The sequence below is a fragment of the Pipistrellus kuhlii genome, unplaced genomic scaffold, assembly GCF_014108245.1.
Source record: "Pipistrellus kuhlii isolate mPipKuh1 unplaced genomic scaffold, mPipKuh1.p scaffold_m20_p_49, whole genome shotgun sequence".
In the NCBI taxonomy this organism is placed as follows: Eukaryota; Metazoa; Chordata; class Mammalia; order Chiroptera; family Vespertilionidae; genus Pipistrellus; species Pipistrellus kuhlii.
This window is the reverse complement of record NW_023425550.1, coordinates 541,016-561,646: the sequence shown is the minus strand read 5'-3', so window position 1 is coordinate 561,646 and position 20,631 is coordinate 541,016. Positions and strand designations below refer to the sequence as shown.

At 37.0% G+C, this 20,631-nt stretch overlaps 1 protein-coding gene across 7 annotated transcripts in view; it reads right to left on the bottom strand.

Moving 5' to 3' along the window:
• Window positions 1-1,323: 1,323 nt before the first annotated feature.
• Window positions 1,324-20,631, bottom strand: part of MTM1 (myotubularin 1) — a 111,713-nt gene continuing 92,405 nt past the window's right edge. For 5 of the 7 annotated variants that reach the window (XM_036413104.2, XM_036413101.2, XM_036413098.1 and 2 more), the window contains 6 exons: window positions 18,281-18,466; window positions 16,261-16,467; window positions 14,872-14,964; window positions 14,159-14,272; window positions 9,796-9,972; window positions 1,324-3,050 (listed from right to left, as the gene is read on the bottom strand). In XM_036413104.2, coding sequence (XP_036268997.1) covers window positions 2,883-3,050; window positions 9,796-9,972; window positions 14,159-14,272; window positions 14,872-14,964; window positions 16,261-16,467; window positions 18,281-18,466 — 945 coding nt within the window. In that variant the 3' untranslated portion in view covers window positions 1,324-2,882. The remainder of the gene's footprint in view (window positions 3,051-9,795; window positions 9,973-14,158; window positions 14,273-14,871; window positions 14,965-16,260; window positions 16,468-18,280; window positions 18,467-20,631) is intronic. The other 2 variants (XM_036413103.2, XM_036413099.1) reach the window with 1 other exon arrangement.

Here is a 20,631-nt window from a genome sequence, read left to right as displayed (position 1 = left end):
TAGGTTTAATACAAAAATACTTTGTTGATAATTATTTAAAAGTTATAAATCTACCAATGGATGTTGGTATTTCAGCATCGTACATTTGATGATTCTGTGAACCTACAAAATCCAGCTGCAATCTACAACCATGGAAATTTTTTCTGTAAGTGTGCTAATCCTTGTTCTTGTTGGTGGACTGCATACTGTATACAGTTCTTATTTCCTTTGGGTATCTCCTGCTTTTGCTTTATGGTTACCAATAGCTATGTTCATGAAATTTCAGTCATAGGTGTGTAGACTCTAATAAAATTCCTGTATTTTAAGAATGTTCACTTTATATAGTCCTGTTTCTGCCTAATGCCCCCAAATGCCACAGAGCTATCTGGGTGACTGACACCACAAATCTGCATTCTGTAGAGAGGGTTGTAGGTGGTAAGACACTTGACAGCTTATTATGAAACTTCTGAGTATCATTGCTTTAAAAAAAGCATAAGGATAAACTTTGTTGTGTTATCAGAAATAGACCAAAAAGTACTTTGACTATATTAAGAAGAGACGGTTATATTACCAAAAGTATATATGATTCCAAATTATTTGGAGGGCTGTCCCAAAAAGAGAGATTGTTTTCTTTCATTCCAGAAGGCAGAACTAAGGTAGTCAGTGGGAACTTGAGAGAGGGAGAATTCAATTTAATTCCTGTATACATTTTTTTTTGATGCTGTGGGACTTCTGGCATGTCAGTATCCCCTGGAGCAATGGCCTTCTCAGCTGATAAGTAGGGATAATAGCATACCATGTAGTGCATGAGGTTGTAGTGAGGATTAAACACAGCAATGTCTAAGGAAGAACCTCACAAAACATTTCAAATATTCATAGTTTTAAAAGATACTTAATCTTTTAAGAGTCCTACTCAGATTTTAAAATAATGGTTAATTTTAGTTTCCTGCTATAACTAGCATTCTTCAGATACATATAAACAATGTAGTTTCTATTGGCAGCACCACTTGAAGAATTTAAAAAATTCTCACCTAAAGAGACATCTGATATGCCTTATTTCAACCAGTGCTTTATTCTCTCTTAATATCAATGGCTTTTTTCTCCATCTCAGGTCTGAAGTCTTGTGGTATGAACTCCAGCACGTTTGTGAAAACTGTCCTTACTTTGATTATTAAAATATGCATTGTTAATGCACTTAATGTCCAGTATTGTTGGGATTTGGGGAGAGCCCTACAAGGATGCTATTAAGACAAAGAGCATGTGAAGTTCAGCCAGGAAAAGAAGATGACACCACACACACTTAAGACACATATACAGTTACATCCCTGAAAACGGAGTACTATGTTGAGTTAATATATTTATTACAGCAGGTCTGTAGTCATCATTGCCATGAAAAATGTTTCATGAAATTTCACAAAATCCTTTAAGCTATTAGTATCAGCTTTTTTTTTCTTTTTATGGAGTGACACTGTTAATTTATGAAATATTTACAGCGTTTAAAAAAAGAAGAGAATGTCTAATAAAATTTCTTATACATACAAAATTTATACATTATACTACTGTTTTTGAGATGTCTTCTTTGATAGATCAATTAAACTATGACATAAAATAATTTACAAAGATATATTTAATCTCTCTTATTCATTGAAAACATAACCATATTATCTATAAATAATCCTTTACAGATCATTGCAAAACACATTAATTGCTTTCGCTCTAGCCTTAACTTTTACAAATACACTTACTAAATTAATTAGTTCAGATATCAAATAGAACCACATTTGAAATTTCACTTAATACTACAGAAAAAAACAAACAAACACAAAAACCTGAAAAAGCAAACTGCCAGGTACTTCAAGTAAAAATGTGTAGAATCAGTTTTTATGCACGCTTGGGAGAAGGGGCACCCAACACCATTTGAATAGAAATCAATAAACACAATACTTTCAAGAATACGCTCAACAAATATACATCTGCAGCTTTTATTATTTTTTTTTTTAAAAAAATGATGCTTTAGCAATAGCTCAAACACCCAAGATGGTCAACCCTACGCTTTGGCAGATAAGCTGGTTTGACTAGAGCAACATTTGCGAAAGCATTTACCTCAGCAGCATATGACACCCGACATCCTTGCACAGTGCTATCTAAGTGGTTTCCCACAACCTGAAAACGAGTCAGAATTTTAGGCAAGCTCAAGGGAAAACTTAGAAAATAGAACCAGTAAAGTTTTAAAAAATCAAATCATATTTAACTGGGCCCCATCAGTTGTGTTTTTTTTTTAAATATAAAAATATGCTTCTCTTGAAAATTAGGGGAAAACACTTCATATTCCAAACTTTCATCTACACAGCTAGTTCTCCTTAAGTCACCACTTATGATGGTATAAAATTTGGCAATTATTGAAATACCTTGCTTTTGGATAATGCCTCAGAAGTTGAGCTCAATTTGGTTTTGGCAGTAACACACCTTTCACATCTGCATTTATTTTTGATAATCTGAAGCAATGCTTTTAAGCAACCTGAGGAAAATCCATTTCACAAAACGTTTATCCCCTTTAGTTTAAAATAATGTTGTTGCAATTAAGCCCACAAATTACATACTGTATACATAGCATTTCTAAAGAGGCAAATTAAATGTAAGCTTTATATTTTTCAAAAAGTTCTTTTGAAAGGTATCAGTATTTTCCCCAAACCCCGTCTGGGCTCCTTTCTTCTGACTGCCGTGTAGACACTATAGTTTTCTTGTAATATGTAATCTAGAAGGCACATATTCAAGAGTAAAATTGTTAGTTCAAGTTCTACATGGGGGCAAATATTTTAATCTACTTTGTACAGAGGCCCCAAATGAAAGTCAACCATTTCTTTTATTCAGAGCTCGAACACAGCACGGGGCAAGGCTCCCTCTTAGAAGTGTGTTTGCACGTGGGGCAGCATCTGTGAAGGGCTGGAAGGGGAAGTCGAGGGGTCAGAAAGCTTGGCAGAGTTGGCGAGCTGCAACTCCTCCAGCCGCTTTATGTATTCGTCACGCAATGCCAGGAGCTCCATGTAACGCTGCTCCACTGGATTTGGCTGCTGGAAAGAAGCATGAGCCTGAGTTACTGCTTTGCGCCTGCCTCGTCACAAAATTTCACCTGCTCCACACATATCTGCTACATGTCTTGCTTTTTGAATAAGTCTCTAACTGAGGCATACTTTCCTTCCATACAGCTTAATTTAAAAATATAGAAATGTACCAAGAATAAGATTATCAGCTGATTTCTCAACAGAAACTATGAAGGCCAGATGGGAATGGCAAGAAATATTCAAAGTGATGAATAGCAAGAACCTACAACCAAGATTACTCTACCCAGCAAAGTTATCATTCAGAATTGAAGGGCAGATAAAAAGCTTCACAGATCAGAAAAAGCTAAAGGAGTATATCACCACAAAAATCAGTATTATATGAAATGCTAAGAGGTGCTCTTTAAAAAGAGGGGGGAAAAGAAAAAAGTAAAGATAAAAATTATGAACAACAAATACATATCTATCAACAATTGAATCTAAAAGTCAAGTGAATTAAAAATCTGAGGAACAGAATAAACTGTGAATATAATAGAATCAGGGGCATAGAACTGGAGGGGATTGATAATTATCAGGGGTAAGGTGTCTAAGGGGGGGAGGTACTGGAAGGGACTGGACAAAAATCATATACCTATGGATAAGGACAGTGCGGGGTTGGGGGGAGGTAAGGGCAGAGGGTGGAGTGGGGACCAGGTGGAGGGGAGCTATGGGGCGGGGGGGGGGAGGAGAAACAATTGTAATAATCTGAACAATAAAGATTTATTAAAAAAATAATAAAATGCCACCAAGAAATAACAATGTACACATTTCCTTCCATTTGCATCATCATCTTTTTGAAGTTTTTCAACCCAGACACAGCTCCTGTCTCCTATGCTGACCATCCCCAGGCCTACTGCCTTTTTGCACCCAGAGGCAACAACTCTTGTCAAGTTGGTAGGTGGAGAACTGTGACACTTTTCCTGTAAGTGAATATCCAGAAACATTGGATTTTTCTATTTTTTTAAAATTCACATCAAAGGTGGTATTCTGTAGCTAGTTATCAATTGACATTTTGACCTGACATTGTGTTTCTGAATTTCATTTTTGAATTCCACTGAATGAATAAACCAGTTCATCTATCCATTCCCACATGAATGGGTAGCTGGCAATTTTCAGTGGTCCTGACTACTACATACAATACTCTACTATCCTTGGATGTATCTCTTTGTGCACATGTGCAAATGAAGGAATTTGATCAGGTATGGAATGAAGAAATGAAGGAATGAAGGAATTTGATCAGGTATGGAACTGCTGGAGAGGATGGAAGGTATGGTCTCTCTAACGTCACTAGATGCTGCCAAATGGCTCTCTGAGGTAGTGATATGGAACTTAGGTGCCTGCTAGTGAGTTTGGTAGTTCCTGTTGCTCCACATCCTCACTAGAACTTGGGAATAGAAGAGTGTTTGTTTGCCAATTTGAGGAGAGTAATACGGTAGTTTTCTTTTTCTTTTTAAATATATTTTATTCGATATTTATTTTTTATAGAGAGGAAGAGAGAGGGACAGAAAGTTAGAAATATCAATGAGAGAGAATCATTGACCAGCTGCCTCTTGCACACCCCCTACTGGGGATATGCCCGTAACCAAGGTACATGCCCTTGACCAGAATTGAACCTGGGACCTTTCAGTCTGCAGGCTGATGCTCTATCCACTGAGCCAAACTGGTTTTGGCAACACGGTAGTTTTCTATGGCATTGCTCTGCTCTTACATCTTTTCATGTGCTATTGCTAATAAATACATGACTGAAAGCAGTGGCTCTGATACCCACTAGCCTTAATGTGAATCTTGGGTCTGCCTCTTAACAGCTGTGTGACTTGACCTTCTGGATGTCTCCACTTCCCATCTATCAAGTGGAAATAAAAACGACACGGACCTCACAGGGTTGTTGTGAGAGTGAAGGCAGTCAATACAGTCTGCTTTGCTACAATGCCAAAAACTTTGATTGATAAACAGTGCATTGATGGCTGTATAAGGTGAGAGGTCATGCTGGAACATGATGGTTCTCCCCTGAACGTTAATTTTTAAAACTTTTTTTTACTGAGATAAAAATTACACATTAATGTGCACAAATCTTAAAATGTTGAGCTCAACAAATTTTTACATATGTTGGCAATAATGTAATCACCACCCAGGCCTATATAATAAGGGCTGTGCAGTGCATGTTAATCTCCTTTGCTTATTTTTCTCTTTATTCATTACATTGAGGTCTAGACACTATTCTAGATGCTTGGGATCCATTTTTTAAAAATGGTTTTTCTCTTCCAGCAGAGGGAGACAGATAAATAGCAAAAAACAATGATCCTGTGACTTACATAGAACATCAAAAGGTGATGAATACTGTGGGAAAGACGTAGGGCAGGGTGAGAGGGATGGGGATCAGCGGGATGCCAGGTACCCTATAGACAGTGTGGTCTGGGGAGCTTCACTGAAGTGTCTCCTGGGGGGAGGGTTAAGGGAGAACAGGGAAGGATGTAGGTGGATATTAGAGTGTCTGAGGATAAGCAAGGAGCCCAGTGTGGCTGAAGCAGAGTGTGTGAGAGAATTGTTGGTGAGCAGGTGAGGGGGTTAGAGAAGGAAGGGGTAAGGCAGGGGTCATATAAGGCCTCAGAAGTCATCATAAGGATGTTAGCTTTGACTTGGAGTGAGATAAGGAGCTACCTGGATGGTGTTGAGTAGAGGAGTGGTGGGATCTGGTGTATATTTTACAAGGACTACCTTGGCTGCTACTTGAGAACAGAATAGAAGCAAGCAAGGGTAGAAATCAGGGAGTCCAGCAACACATGGCCCAGGGCATGGTGGGAACTGATGAGAAATGCTCAGAGGCCATACAGATTTTGAAGGCTGGGCCCAGCAGGCTCTCCTGACAGACTGGATGTGGAGTATGAGAGAGAAAGACTCTAAGGTCTCTGGCCAGAATGACTAGGATGGAGTTACTGAGAACTGAAAGGGGAAGACAGAAGGAGGAGTAGGTTTGGGGAACATCAGGAGATTTGGTTAAGTGTGATTTGCTAGGGCAGCATCATTTACCATCCAATCCATTTGCCCCCCTATGCATTATGATACTACCTTCTTACCCTATCAAGTCTCCACTTGCGTGTGTTCTGTTTCTGGGTGCTATTCTGTTTCAAATAAGTCTTGATAAATAGCAGGATAAGTTCTTGCTTAATATCTCCTTAAAAATTACATTAGCTATTTTAAAAATTTCCCTGTTCCACATGACTATTATGACTATCAGTTTGTTATTGTACCAATAAGGACAGTTAGACAAGAAAAATAAATCAGAGTTAAAAAAACACATTTTTGCTGATGACAAGGTTGTGTAATTACAAAACTTGAGAGAGAAGATGGGAAAAAGAAACTATTAGAAATAAAAAGATAATTCAGTTTTGTAATTGGAACAAAATCTATAGAAGTCATTAGCCTACAGGCAAACAAAAATCATTTAGAGGATATAAATTTAAGTATTCAATTGTGATAGCATACAAAAAGACAAAATAATGAAAAATAAAATTTAAACTCAAGTGACTTTGAATACTACATCTCAACTTTTTACTAGGGAAATGAATTATGAAGTAAAGAGTGTGCCAGCTCAGCACCGAAGAGAAGATAGGCAATCATTTAGGCATGGAAGTATTTTAGGCTTCAAATGATGTTTTTATTAATATTCCTTTTCACTTTTCTATCAGAAATGACTTACACACCATACAGGTCAGCCTATTAATATCTGGCTGTCCTTATTCTCATCCTTGAGTTACCACTATGCAAAATGTGAACTTGCCCAGTGCAATCCTAGTAGATAGCTACAGGAGGTGCAGTGGTTCCCCAAATATAATGAGGTTTACCAGCAGCTGAAGGTTCCCATTTAAGTTTATAATGTGACTAATTTATACTTCTGCTTTCGACATGAGTAATTTCCTTGTATTAAATAAAAGACCAAATTTGCTTATTGAAATCTTGTCAAATGTAAGTACTGGTTTTTCCATCAACTCTGCTAAGTTTTTATGTGGTAGCAAGGGTTGGTGGCTTTTGATTTTAAAAGCACATTAACCCTGTCTTCTTCTAGGTGAACAGCTCATTATAGGGAGGGGCTGTATATGTTTTTGGCTCTGAAAGTACTATAGCATACCGTAGTGCTGTGAATATTATAGGTACCCAGAAATTGTTTTATTTTTATTTTTAAATATATTTTTATTGATTTCAGAGAGGAAGGGAGATGGAGAGAGAGATAGAAACATCAATGATGAGACAGAATCATTAATCAGCTACCTTCTGCATGCCACACACTAGAGATCAAGTCTGTAACCCAGCATGGGCCCTGACCAGGAATAGAAATAGAACCATGACCTCCTGGTCGACACTCAACTACTGTGCCACCATGGCTGGGCCAGAAATTGTTTTATACCAACTGGGACACACAACTGAATAACAAATTAACTTTTAAGTGGTGAAGTATATTCTTTTAGGTTTATGTTATATAATTTTAAAAGTCCTATATGATCAAATTTTATTCTGTTTCTATATGATATAATGTCCTACATAAAATCATTCAAGTAACCTAAACACTTAATTTACACATTTATTATAATATTTCTCCTTTAGCATAATAATAATAGGCTTATGTTCCTGGGTGCTCCCACCAGCCTGGGAGCTCCTTGTATATGAAACCACCTCTTCTTAATCTCTGTGTCCCCCTCTGTGCCTGATGCATGCAAACACTCAGTATTTGGGGGATGAAAATCCAAAGTGTCGAAGCACAGAAAGATATGTGTGGAAAAATCTATATTGAAAGGATAAGTTATATTCTTTTTTGAGTAAATTTCACAGATTATAATATAGACCAATTACTGTCTCAGAATAAAACAAAACCTCTACCAAGGAATACTCTGTATCTAGCCCAGTTCTATTTTGCCAAGCTCTTCGAGAACAGAGGAATAGATACATTACAGCAAGTTATCCTACTGATGTCCCTTATTATATATTACCTTTATATATTGGGAAATGAATTCCTTGAACTTCAAGAATTTCTCTAAGTAAAAATGGGTGAGGGAAGATTATATAATCTATACAGAAATTGTGCTTTTTAAAAAAGCCACAATAAACACAGAAAAGGCTTAATGCATAGGAAAAACAGTGCTCATCTATATAATCTCTTTTAATTAGAAAAGGAACATGTCCTCTGTAACAGCAGTTAAAACACTGGGAAAAAGTCCCATTTCCTCTTTACTTGATATTCCACTCAATAGAGCTACCACTAAATAAATGTCCTAAACATGCTTCTCAAATCCCAACCTAAACAAGTGAATGTTCTCCAGCCCTGGAATCTGTCACTTTCCAAAAGATTACACATTTCAACCATTAATAAATTGCAAGAACCTTTCATGCATGCAGCACAGACCTTGCAATGAGAGTGCCTGCTTGAACTGGGCATTTCCCCAATGAGGAGAGAGAGCACAGAATGGCGTGGAGCCAGCTGCCTGAGTGGAATAAACAATCTCAGAGACAGACTGTAGCACTGGGTCCCTGCTGTTGTCGGAAGATTTCTAGCAGGATTAAAGCTAACACTTATGCAAGACTGGCCTGCGAGGACAGGTAGTCAACCATCCAAACTGCAGGAAAATGTGCAAATCTTTACAAAGAGCAATCACAAATACTGAATATTTATAGCACTTGGAACAAATCACTAAATAGAGGTGCTTCCGAGCTTTTACAAACAGGCTGTATTTTCCTTCTGATTTCTGATGAAGTCCAGGTGGGAAAATGGAAAGCCTGAGTGTGTCTTTAATAAAATGTGGCATGTTTTCCAGCAAAAAGCATTGTTTCTATTTTTGAATGGTAAATGGCCAATTGAGTGTACCATCCATTGACAGAGCAATTATCTTTATTTCAGAAGTAAAGACCCTCAGGACAAAGCACTCTGATGTCAGTTGACCTAGTACATACTCCTGAACCAGAGAGTAGGAAATGTTTTCTTTCCTATGATATATCAAAATTTCCAGTGATTAAAGGAAATCATTGACTATCAAAAATCAGAAAATTTTGCCCTGGGTTGGGTAGGTCAGTGGATTAGAGTATCGTCCTGATATACCAAGGCTTGATCTCTGGTCAGGGCACATACAAGAATCAACCAGTGAATGCATAAATGCATAAACAACAAATTGATCTCTCTCTCTCTCTCTCTCTCTCTCTCTCTCTCTCTCTCTCTCTCATCAATCAATAAAAATAAAATTTAAAAAAATAGAAATTTTCCAGAGCTTTAAATTAGTTTACATTTTAGTGAAAAAAATTATTATTCCCATTGACAAAGAATGTAAGTTTAACCCAGTCAAAATAAATGCTTTATGAAATGAAGAGAATATTCATTGCTGATCACTTGATTATTAAAAAAACAAAACAAACAAACAAAAAAAACAAAAAACAAAAACAAAATAAATGCTTTAGTAAGGAACAAATCCTTTCCTAAATTCTCCAGAGGAAGTGTGGCCCAGTGATATTGATTTCGGATTTCTGGCCTCCAGAACTAGAAGATAATAAATGTGTTGTTTTAAGCCAAAAAATAAAATAAAAACAATTTTTAATAAAAATTGAGTTTAAAAGAAAGTGTGACTTATTAGTCTTATAATTTCCCCTGATAATATTAAAAACACACACAAAAAGTAACATTATTAAAGTCTAGAAGTAATCAATCGACATGACTATCTTTTAACGTTGGTTCATTTACCTGTTGTTTGATTCTGGGGTTCCATCTAATGTAGTAATTCACCCAAAGTTCCAAATGACGCATACTGGCAACTGGATATAAAACTCGATTGATTTCTTTAGTATAGAAGGGATTTTTGAATGTGTCTTTATTACTGTTTATCAGTGACCACAAAGAAGCGGTTCTTTCTGTAACTTTCTATAGAGAAAGAGAAAGTATAAAGCCTAAGTAAACACACACAAGCACACAAAACATTTTACAGCCTCTAGCAATACAGCTGAGTACCAACTAGAATCAAACATTTACATAATCCCCATAATAGCTCAAAAAGCCTCATGGGCCAGTGAGTACTTCAAAGCCACTTACCGATATTTGTATAGATAATGGCCTAGCTTGAGAGCCACTATTTCTGCCAGAAGATAGAGATGCAGGATGCTATAATATTAAATGCAATTCACTGACCTAAGAAGACTATTATTGGCTAGGTAAAACATTTATGAACAGATGGGCAGTATTTTTTTTTAATTAAGCAGAAAGAAAAATACTCATAAGAACCCACTGACCTTTTTAATTTCTGTATTTGTTAGAACTATGAAATCTTAACCTGTATCCACTTGACAGTAGGCATCTAGATATAAAGTTATTTTAATCAATGACCCAAATGTTTAGCCTACATCATGCTAACATTAGGATATTTGAAAAAAAAACACACAAAAACCTGGGTAACTTCACTGAATCTTCACTTTTTACTAGTAGTCTGGTATCCATCATCTCATACAGATATTCACATTTTCATTTTTTTATTATAGATTTTGACCATAAACTAAAGAAAAACCAAAGCTTTGGAAAAATGCAAGCATTAAAATTACCAAAGCTAGAATTTAGAACTCTTACTATTAATCATACAATAAGAAAGGGCCAATAAGCTAAAACTGGAAGCTAAAAAGAACAACTTGAAATAAGAGACTGAAGAAATTTCTTTAACATATATACTAGATTAATGTGAATGATAATAATGGCAGTGTAATTGGCCTTTGTTGGAATCCACCTAAAACTTTATCTTATGTTTCTGATAGCACATGTATATTGCATTGTATTTATTTGCATGCTTGCTTTTGTTTTTAGATATGCACATAGTTTAAAAAACCAAATCATTCAACAAAACTTGTTATGAAAACACAAAGTAGCCTATTGTCCCCTTTTCTAGAAGCAACAGTGTTTGATTTTTAAAATCAATTGATTTAATTATTTGGTATCTACCTCCAAATCTAAATGTCATGCTTTTCTTGCTACCCATTGGCTATCCAGTTATAGACATTAATTATAACACGGACACACTGAGAATGTGTCCCCTCCATCTTGCCACACACACACACTTTACATCCTGCCTCATACTCCCAATATATAGCTGGCTTTGATCACACTGATGTTTAGTGTTTAGATTCCTATAACAAAGGAAGTGCTATTGCTAGGTAAGCCACATAGTGATAGTCACTCATTCTGTGATTTCTTTTCCTGAACATATTTTTTGTTTTCCCTCTATTTAACAACTGTCTATTCTGTTTACTTTTCTTGGCACTCATCATTAATTCAACCCCAAATTTCCACTCCAGTTTCAAACTTCTGCCAAGATGCTACACACCTGGAGCTTCCAGTTTCATCTTTAGGGGAGAGAAAGTGGCACTAGGTGCCCCTACACCTTGTATCTAGCTGTCATCTTGGATCTCTTTGTTTTGTCCTGAGGATCCTTTCTTGACTCTCCCTGTACTGGAGCTTCTGCTTCCTGAATTCCATGCAGTATTCTTCCTTATTTGCCTGGAGCACATATCCTAGTAGCTTCCATATAAAAGGTGTGGTGCAGGAGGCAAATCTTTCTTGTTGCCATGCATTTCTAGGAATATCTTTGGTCTACTTTAACATTTGGTTAAGTTTGCTGGCTATAGAATTCTAGATTGAAACCATTCTCCTTTAAATTTCTGAAAGCTGCCCTGGCCAGTGTGGCTCAGTTGGTTGGACATCTCCCATGCACCAAAAGGTTGCTGGTTCAATTCTTGGTCAGGGCATATGCCTGGGTTGTGGGCTCAATGTCTATTAGGGAGTGTGCAGGAGGCAGCCAATCAAGGTTCCACTCTCTCATCAATGTTTCTCTTTCTCCCTCTAAAAATCAATTAAAATATTAAAACAAACAAAAAACCTTCGGAAGTCAATGTGCCACAGACTTCTAGCTTCCAATACTGCTGTTGAATTCAGTCTTCCTGATTTCTGTTTGTTTGCTTTGCAAATAACTTATTTTTTTTTCTTTTTGGAAGCTTATCCTTTATTTTCTTTAGTCCCCGGGGTTCTGAAACTTCACAAAGATGTACCTTATTTCGGGTCTATTTTTGTCCACTCTGCTCGTGCACTTAGAAAGCTTTTCAATGTGTTAGCCCATGTATTTCAATTCTGGGAAATATTTTCAAGTTATTTCAGTAATTTCCTGCTCTCTGCTTTTGATATTTTCTCTTTGTAGAAGTCCTATTATTTGGATATTGGAACTCTAGGACTGATCTAGTTTCCTTGTGTCCATTTGCTCCCTTTGCATTCTATTTTCTGGGAGATTTCAACTTTATCTTCCAATTCTTCTTCTGAGTTTTTAATTTCTGTTGATAGTATGTTTTTACTTCAAGTTATTTTCTGATGTCTAAATGTCCTTTCCAAATAATATCCTGTTATTATTTCATGGGTTCCTACATTTATATATATATTCTCTTTCTCAGGATAGTAAATGCTAGCTTCTTATCTATGTTACCCCTTCCCTACATTGTAGGTAGCTATTTTCTCCAAGCTGCTTTCTCTCTGTATCTTGGTTGTCTGCTACTAGTATTATGTAAGAGTGGAGGAAAAAAGAATTGACTAGAAGCTCTGAGATCATGAGATTCGTCAAGTTGAGCTTCAATGTGAGGTGTTGTTATCTCTTCATGGATTATCTCTTCATGAGTTAATCAAGTTTCCACAGAGATTCTTTTTTTTTATTTTAATTGAGGTTGAGTTCACATACCACAAAAGTCACCATTTGAAAGTCAACAACTGAGTGGCTTTAAGTACATTCACAATGTTATACAATCATCACTTCTACCAAGTTCCAAGGAATTTTCATCATCCCAACTGGAAACTCCATACCCATTAATCAGTCATTTCCCCCATTCTCCCCGCCCTCTAGCCCCTGTCAACTACAGATATACTTTCTGGATATTTCATATAAATAGAATCATATAACGTGGCCTTTTAATATCTGGCTCTGTTAACTTAGCATAATGTTGTCAAGGTTCATCCATGTTGTAGCATGGATCCAAACTTCATTCCCATTTTGGACTTAATAAGATTCGATTGTGTGTTTATTTACTCATCAGCTGATAGATATTAGGGTTGTTGCCACCTTTTAGCTATTATGAGTTGTGTTACTATGAACATTTGTGCACAACTTTTTGTTTCAACCCCTATCTTCATTTCTCTTGGGTATATACTTAGGAATGGAATTGCTAGGTGATATGCAAATTCTATATTTAGTTTTCTGAGGGTTCACCAGACTGTTTTCCACAGTTGCTGCACCATTTTATACCTCTACCAATAATGCCAATCTTTCCAACAGAGAAACTTCTTTCATGCTCCCACCTGGAAAATAAGGGCTGCTGCCATAATGCTGGGAGTCAGTAGAGGAAGTGAGCTGGGGCTCTCACAAGTCAGCTCATCTCCATTCACATCACTGATGACTCTGGTCCTGGACCAGAAACCCACTCATACCCTCTCACAAAGTAATCTCAGAGTCCTTAGCTCCACAGAGTGGCAGAGGGACCTAGGGAAGCTAACTGTTTATTCTAAACAGATTTCCAGGTTATCTTATTCTTCCCCCTTTATCCTACACACATGGTATACCTTTGTCCCATAACCCCTGAGTCATCTGGAGTTCCTGCCTTGTAAAATGGACTGGTTCTTGACTTCCCTGATGCTGGTTTGAGATATGGTATTTTCAAACTAAGTTATTTACCACTTAACTAATAGCTTTCCAGCTTCCAAAAGTTTGCTATTATGTATCCTTTCTCATTTTTCCTGCTCTTGTGGGTTTATGCCCTTTAAAAAATTCCCTTTACTGATATTTTCATGGCTTTTTGGGAAGGAGATCTTGCATATCTATAAAGTTATTCCATTCCCTGAAGGCAAAATCAATGTCTTACCCCATACATTAAATACCAGATACTCAACAAACCCTGGTTGAACTGAAAACATCCATGCTTGAGGTAAAAAAAATGAGAAACTTTGCACTTACCATAAACCAAGTTACCAAATTCTTTGTATTTCATGGCTCACTAGACACATGTAACTAAAAAGATTACCATTTTTCACTCACCTGTCTTTCTCTAGCGGATTCACAGTTGTATAAGAAAGTACCAAACCGGCAACTATACAGATGATCCAAAATTGTCATCAAAAATCGTTCATTGAATTCAAAAGCTGTAGGGAACTAGACAAAAACAAGCAATCAAACAGAGCATGAAAACTCAGACTGACCTTTTATAAAACTGAAAAGAGATTCATAAACTTTACTACACTTTGCCTTCCAGGAAGGACCTCAGAGGCTGCAATCTGCATATGCCCATTCTCATTTATTGGTGATTTGCAGAGGACTGAAGAGTTTAAATAAGAGTCAAGTAAAGGAATAAAGAGGAAAACAAGTTGATTTTCTGAGTTCTCCTGAGTGTATAGAATATATCAGATGTTTAATTATTTAAGGTATTATAAATTATCAGATGCCAGTATACATGGACATGAACGGAAAAGATAAATTGGTATTGTCAATTCCACTGTTCCTTCATTAGTACAGTTAATACACCTAAATATTGAATTTTAAACTTTATTATGGAAAATCCCAGACATATAAATAGTAGTGAGAATAAAAAAGGGAAATTCATGTGTCCATTACCCGGCTTTAACAATTATTCGCACATAGCCAAACTGGTTGCAGCTTTTTTTTTTTCCTGCTGTTTTATTTGGATGCAAATTCCATATATCAAAATATTTAAACATTAAATTGAATGCATTTTTATCTTATATATCCCTTACCTGTTTTGACATTTGCCATACACAATCAATAAACTGGAGAAAAATAGGAGATCGGTCGGCATCTGCATGATTTTTATCACCATGACCTATTCTCTGAAATAAATTGATGGAGATGATTTGATGAAGATTAATTTATAGGTACAAAACCAAGGAAGCACATAACTTACAAAATGTGATAATAGAACTCAGCTATCTCCTTTCCAAATTCCAAATCTCTCAGAGAGTTAATAGTATATTTTCCTTGGGAATATTGAAAATAGTATACGATTTTGAGATAATGAAAATTAAGTATACAAACTTTCATAAAATAGCAATACAAATTGGCAAAGTATCATCATATGTGAGTTTTAGAACTCTGTCATCCGATTAGAATTTTGTCCAAGTCCTGGGCAGCTGCAGGTAGACTGGATTGGATTATCCTGCAGAGTATGTTACCTGTTGCTAAGGGACCAGTCCTAAAATTTCAGGACTTAAAACCATACAGAAAAGGGTGTGATTATAATAATTAAAAGTAAGTTTTTTTCTCTCTTAAAAACAAGACAAAAACCTAACCATTTACTCATCTTCTAAACAATGATTCTTTTTACGAAAAAATGTTATTCATACTACTTATGAAATTTGGGTTAAGGATAAAAGGTTACATAGCAGTGTTTCTGAGTATAACTTGGGGAGCTTGTGAAAAATGCTTATTCAAAGGGTGTCTAGAAACAAGACCTGATAACAGCAATTTTAATATTATAACTCCTCTCGATTTAAAAAATGTGCATCAGAGAAAAATAATAACAAAAGCCTTAACTGGAAGTCTAGTATTTCTTTTTTCTTTTTTTAATATATTTTTATTGATTTTTTTTTACAGAGAGGAGGGAGAGGGAGATAGAGTTAGAAACATCAATGAGAGAGAAACATCCATCAGCTGCCTCCTGCACATCCCCTACTGGGGATGTGCCTGCAACCAAGCTACATGCCCTTTACCGGAATCGAACCTGGGACCCTTGAGTCCACAGGCCGATGCTCTATCCACTGAGCCAAACTGGTTAAGGCTGAAAGTCTAGTATTTCTATAAAATATATTTGACTCTAATAGCTATAATATTAGTTGAAAAAGAATTGTCATTCTATTTTCTTTCTTTTCTGGTATTTCAATTTAAACATTTCCATGCAGACTCTTTGTATTACTTTCAATTGAAACTTAATGGTGCAAATGGATAAACATGTCTCCTGAAGAGACTTTCTAGCCTAAGGCATCACCCATTTTCAAACCTGTAAATGTTGTTTATTACACTCCTCAGATTTTTCTTTTTAAGAATGAAAATATGATTTTAACAACTAGTTTTTAAATGCCAAATGGCAGTGACCTGACATTTAAAAAACAGTTTTATTGTTTACTTACAGATGCAAATTTATGTCCAAAACTTATCCATTCTTTTTGTACCAATATCTCAAACCCTTCGATGCTCCGATAGAAGCTGTCCAACATCAGCATGGCCAAGGACGTCAGCTGGGCAGTCCTGTCCCATCCATCACTGCAGTGCACGAGCACAGAGCTCCTCCCTGAAGAAACTTTGTCTGCTACTTGAATGGCTCCTGTCAAAATAAGCTGGCAAAGAAACACATGCAAGTCAGTAGGTAGCTGCAAAGTATGGCTTCAATTTGAAATGATAGTTTTTAACCCTAGAAAAAGTCCTATTTTAAAATATTATTAATGTCTAGAACAGAAAGAGTCCTGAAAAATGGAAAATGAGGAGCTGTGAGATCTGTGTTGTTCTTCTACAGAAACTGCATTCAAATGCAACTTGGAATTAAAACAAACTAACACAAATAGTCAAACTGCATTTCAAATTCCTATCATATATGCAACTGTATTAGTTGGCTGGGGCTGTCATAACAAAGTACCACAGACCGGGGCTTAAAAAACAGGCAGGCATTATTATCTCCCAGAGGAACCTAAGATAAAGCTCTTGGCAGGGCCATGGTCCCTCTGAAGGTTTCAGGGGTAACCTGTTCCAGGCCCCTTTCCTAGTTTTTATTAGGCTCCTTGGCGTGTGGTAGTTTAATTCCAATCTTCAGATGGTGTTCTCCCTGTGCGTGTGTCTCTGTCCAAATTTCTGCTTTTCACAGGACTTTGGTCTTACTGGATTCAGGGGCCATGCTACTCAATTATAACTGCATCTTATCTAATCATATCTGTAATGACCCGAATTCCAAATAAGGTCACACTCTAAGGTATTAGAGGTCAGGACTTCCAACATATGAATTTTGGGAGAAACACAATTAAACTGATAACAGTGATCATATTAGAAAAATCAGTGGTCCAATAGGTCCAGTCTAGACTTTAAAGGCCTGATGCAATGAAAATCACCTTTTAGCATATACTTGATCCAATTTCCTAATATTGACATAATATAATAGTGTGGTCTTTTTGTCACAAATAATAAATCAATGTTGATACTGTAACATGTTAATAAACTTATTAACTTATTTTTAAATAAAGTACATATTTTATTCAGATTTTCTTATTTTTTACCTAATGTCATTTTTATAATCCAGGATGCCACATTGCAGTTAGCTGTCACAAGCAATATTTTTGCAATTTATTTTTAAGGATGATAAATTAAGAAAATAATGAATGACAGGTGAGATAAAAACACGATTCTTATTGAGCTGGAAAATAAAATTTCACTAGAAAACTATTTTAATAATTCACATATTTAAAGTAGGCATGCAGAGTCAAATCTCTAATGTTTTGTATGCCTGTGGACTTTGGTGACATAAAAATGTGTGAAGCAAATTTTTATGATCAAGGAATCTAATTGATTGAATTTTATTATTGAAAGTTGAAACAACATGTATGAACAAAAACAATTAAAATATACACTTTCTATGGAAAAAATAAAGTAGGCTTTTTGCTTGTTTATAGAACTAAACGGCAGCTTCTAAAAGTGTTAGCTCCCTTAGATAGCTTCAAGTACTTTTACTTTTAAAGACTGAAGGTTTCTGAAGTCTTTATGCAGAGAAAAGATTGAATATAATAAACCACAAAATTTATTATTTAAAATTAGTCAGCTTGATATTGGTTTCAATACAAACAATCTCTCTGTAGGCCCTTGAGGGTCATACCAAGTAGTGGTTAAACTGGCTACTTCTAAATAAACCTGAGTGAAAGACTCAACTACTTATTATTTAATGAGATGAAAAATGACATCTCTAAAGACGCAAAAAATATTGTGGAGGTGATGTTGTCAAATCTTTAATTTAGGTAAGCAAATGATAAGGAAATACCATACAATACTGTCAAATGCAGAACCCTATATTATAAATATTTCTTCTTTCACTGTTTAATATTTTAAAATTTAAGGATTAAAAATTCTTGTTTCACTAAACAATCACTTATTTTTTACAAATATACTTGCCTTGATATGTTCTAACCAATGAGTCGACTCCAAACTGGATAACCAGTGAGATTCTTCCACATTAGGATAAACAATGTCTTTGACTTTTTTTAAAGATTCCCGCATAACATGAATGTTATGAATGTCCAAGAAGAAAAGCTCGGTGTTATGATATGCATCATCACTTTCATATCCTCCTCCTGTTGCCTAAGAAACAAGATATACACATAGTCAGTCAGTTGTGTTTTCTATTTCTTTTTTTCTAATTTATTTTTAATTATAGTTTATATTCAATAATATTTTTATTAGTTTTTTCAAGTAAACAGCATAATGGATAATCATATACTTTACAAAGTGTTCCCCTCAATATTTCTAGTATTCACCTGGCACCATACATAGTTATTACAATACGAGAGGCCCGGTGCATGAAAATTCATGCACTGGAGGGGGGGTGTCCCTCAGCCTGGCCTGCCCCCCTCACAGTCCAGGAGCCTTCAAGGGCAAGAGGTGACTCAGCAATCAGGGGAAGGCAACGCTCCCATCACACCTCTACTACTGCCACTGCCGGCAGCACGAGCCTCGGCAGGCCCTGGTTACCTGAACCTCAGGCAGCCCTAGTCAGCTGGGCAGCCACCATCTGAGGCTTGCTTACACTTCAGGCCAGCTCTACGTGGCTGGGGGGCTGAGGGGACTGGGAAACTCCAGAGGCAGGCATGCAGAGCAGCCGGACCTGCCTGGAGGCAGGCCTGGCTGTGCGGCGCACCTGGCGGGGCTGAGGGGACTGGGCACCACAATGTTGTGGCTGTGGATGCTACTATCTTTGAGGGTGTGGCAGTCATTTAGCATATTCTCTCCTTAGTGGCTGTGGGCACCACCATCTCTATGATGGCTTGATGGTCAATATTCCCTCTTTATTAGATAGGATTATTGACTATATTGCCTACATTGTACTTTACATCCCTGTGACTATTTTGTAATTACCAATTTGTGCTTCTTAATCCCTTTTCCTTTTTCACACAATCCCTACATCCTCCCTTCCCTCTGGCAACCATCAGTTTGTTCTCTGTGTCTATTAGTCTGTTTCAATTTTATTTATTTTATTCTTTAGATTCCACATATAAGTGAAATCATATTGTATCTGTCTTTCTCTGATAGACTTACATCTGTTAGCATAATACTCTCTCTATGCCCATCCATGCTGTAGCCGATGGTACAATTTTATTCTATTTTATGGCCGAGTAATATTCCACTGTATATATGTGCCACAATATTTTTATCCACTCATTTATTGATGGCCAGCTGGGTTATTTCCATATCTTGGCGATTGTAAACAATGGTCAATGAACACTGGGATGCACATATTCTTTCAAATTAATGTTTTGGGTTTCTTCAGATATATATCCAGAAGTATAAAATTGGGTCATGAGGCAGTTCCATTTTTAATTTTTTGGAGACCCTCCATACTGCTTTACACAGTGGCTGCACCAGTCTGCACTCTCACTAACAGTGCATGAGGGTTCTCTTTTCTCCACATCCTTGCCAACACTTGTTTGCTGATTTATTGATGATAACCATTTTGACAGGTGTGAGGTGACATCCCATTGTTATTCTAATTTGCATTTCTCTGATGATTAGTGATGTTGAACATTTTTTCATGTCTATTGGCCTCTTTGGAGAACTGTCTATTTAGATCCTCTGCCCATCCTATCTAATAAAAGAGAAACATACAAATTGACCATACCTCTGCTATGCCCACAAGCCACGCCCACTAGCCAATCAGAAGCGAGTATGCAAATTAACCCAACAAATATGACGGTAGCCACAGAACTGGAGAGAGCAGGAGGCTTGGGTTGCCCCTGGTAATGGAGGAAGCCAAGCTTTCCACCCGCCCTGGCCTGCTCTGGCCTGTACTCAAGGCTACAAAGTTTCAATTATAAAAGATAAATAAATCCCAGATACCAGGGCCTCCACTTGGATTGCTGAGGGAGGCATAACTGGCCTTAAAACCACCACAGGCCCCTCACCTAGGCCACCCCATGCTTCAAGGGAACCCCTACCCTGATCAGGACAACCTTCAGGGCAAACCAGCCAACCCCCATCTGTGCACCAGGCCTCTATCCTATCTAATAGGAGTAATATGCAAATTGACTGTCACACCAACACACAAGATGGCTGCCCCCAAGCATCCCACTGTCTCCAGCTACGTGGACACAAGATGGCCACCATAAGATGGTCAGCAGGGAAGGGCAGTTGGGAGGGACCAGGCCTGCAATGGAGGGCAGCTGTGGGTTATCAGGCCAACAGGTGAGGGCAGTTGGGAGGCACTAGGCCTGTAAGGGAGGACAGTTGTGGGCAATCAGGCCAGGAGGGGA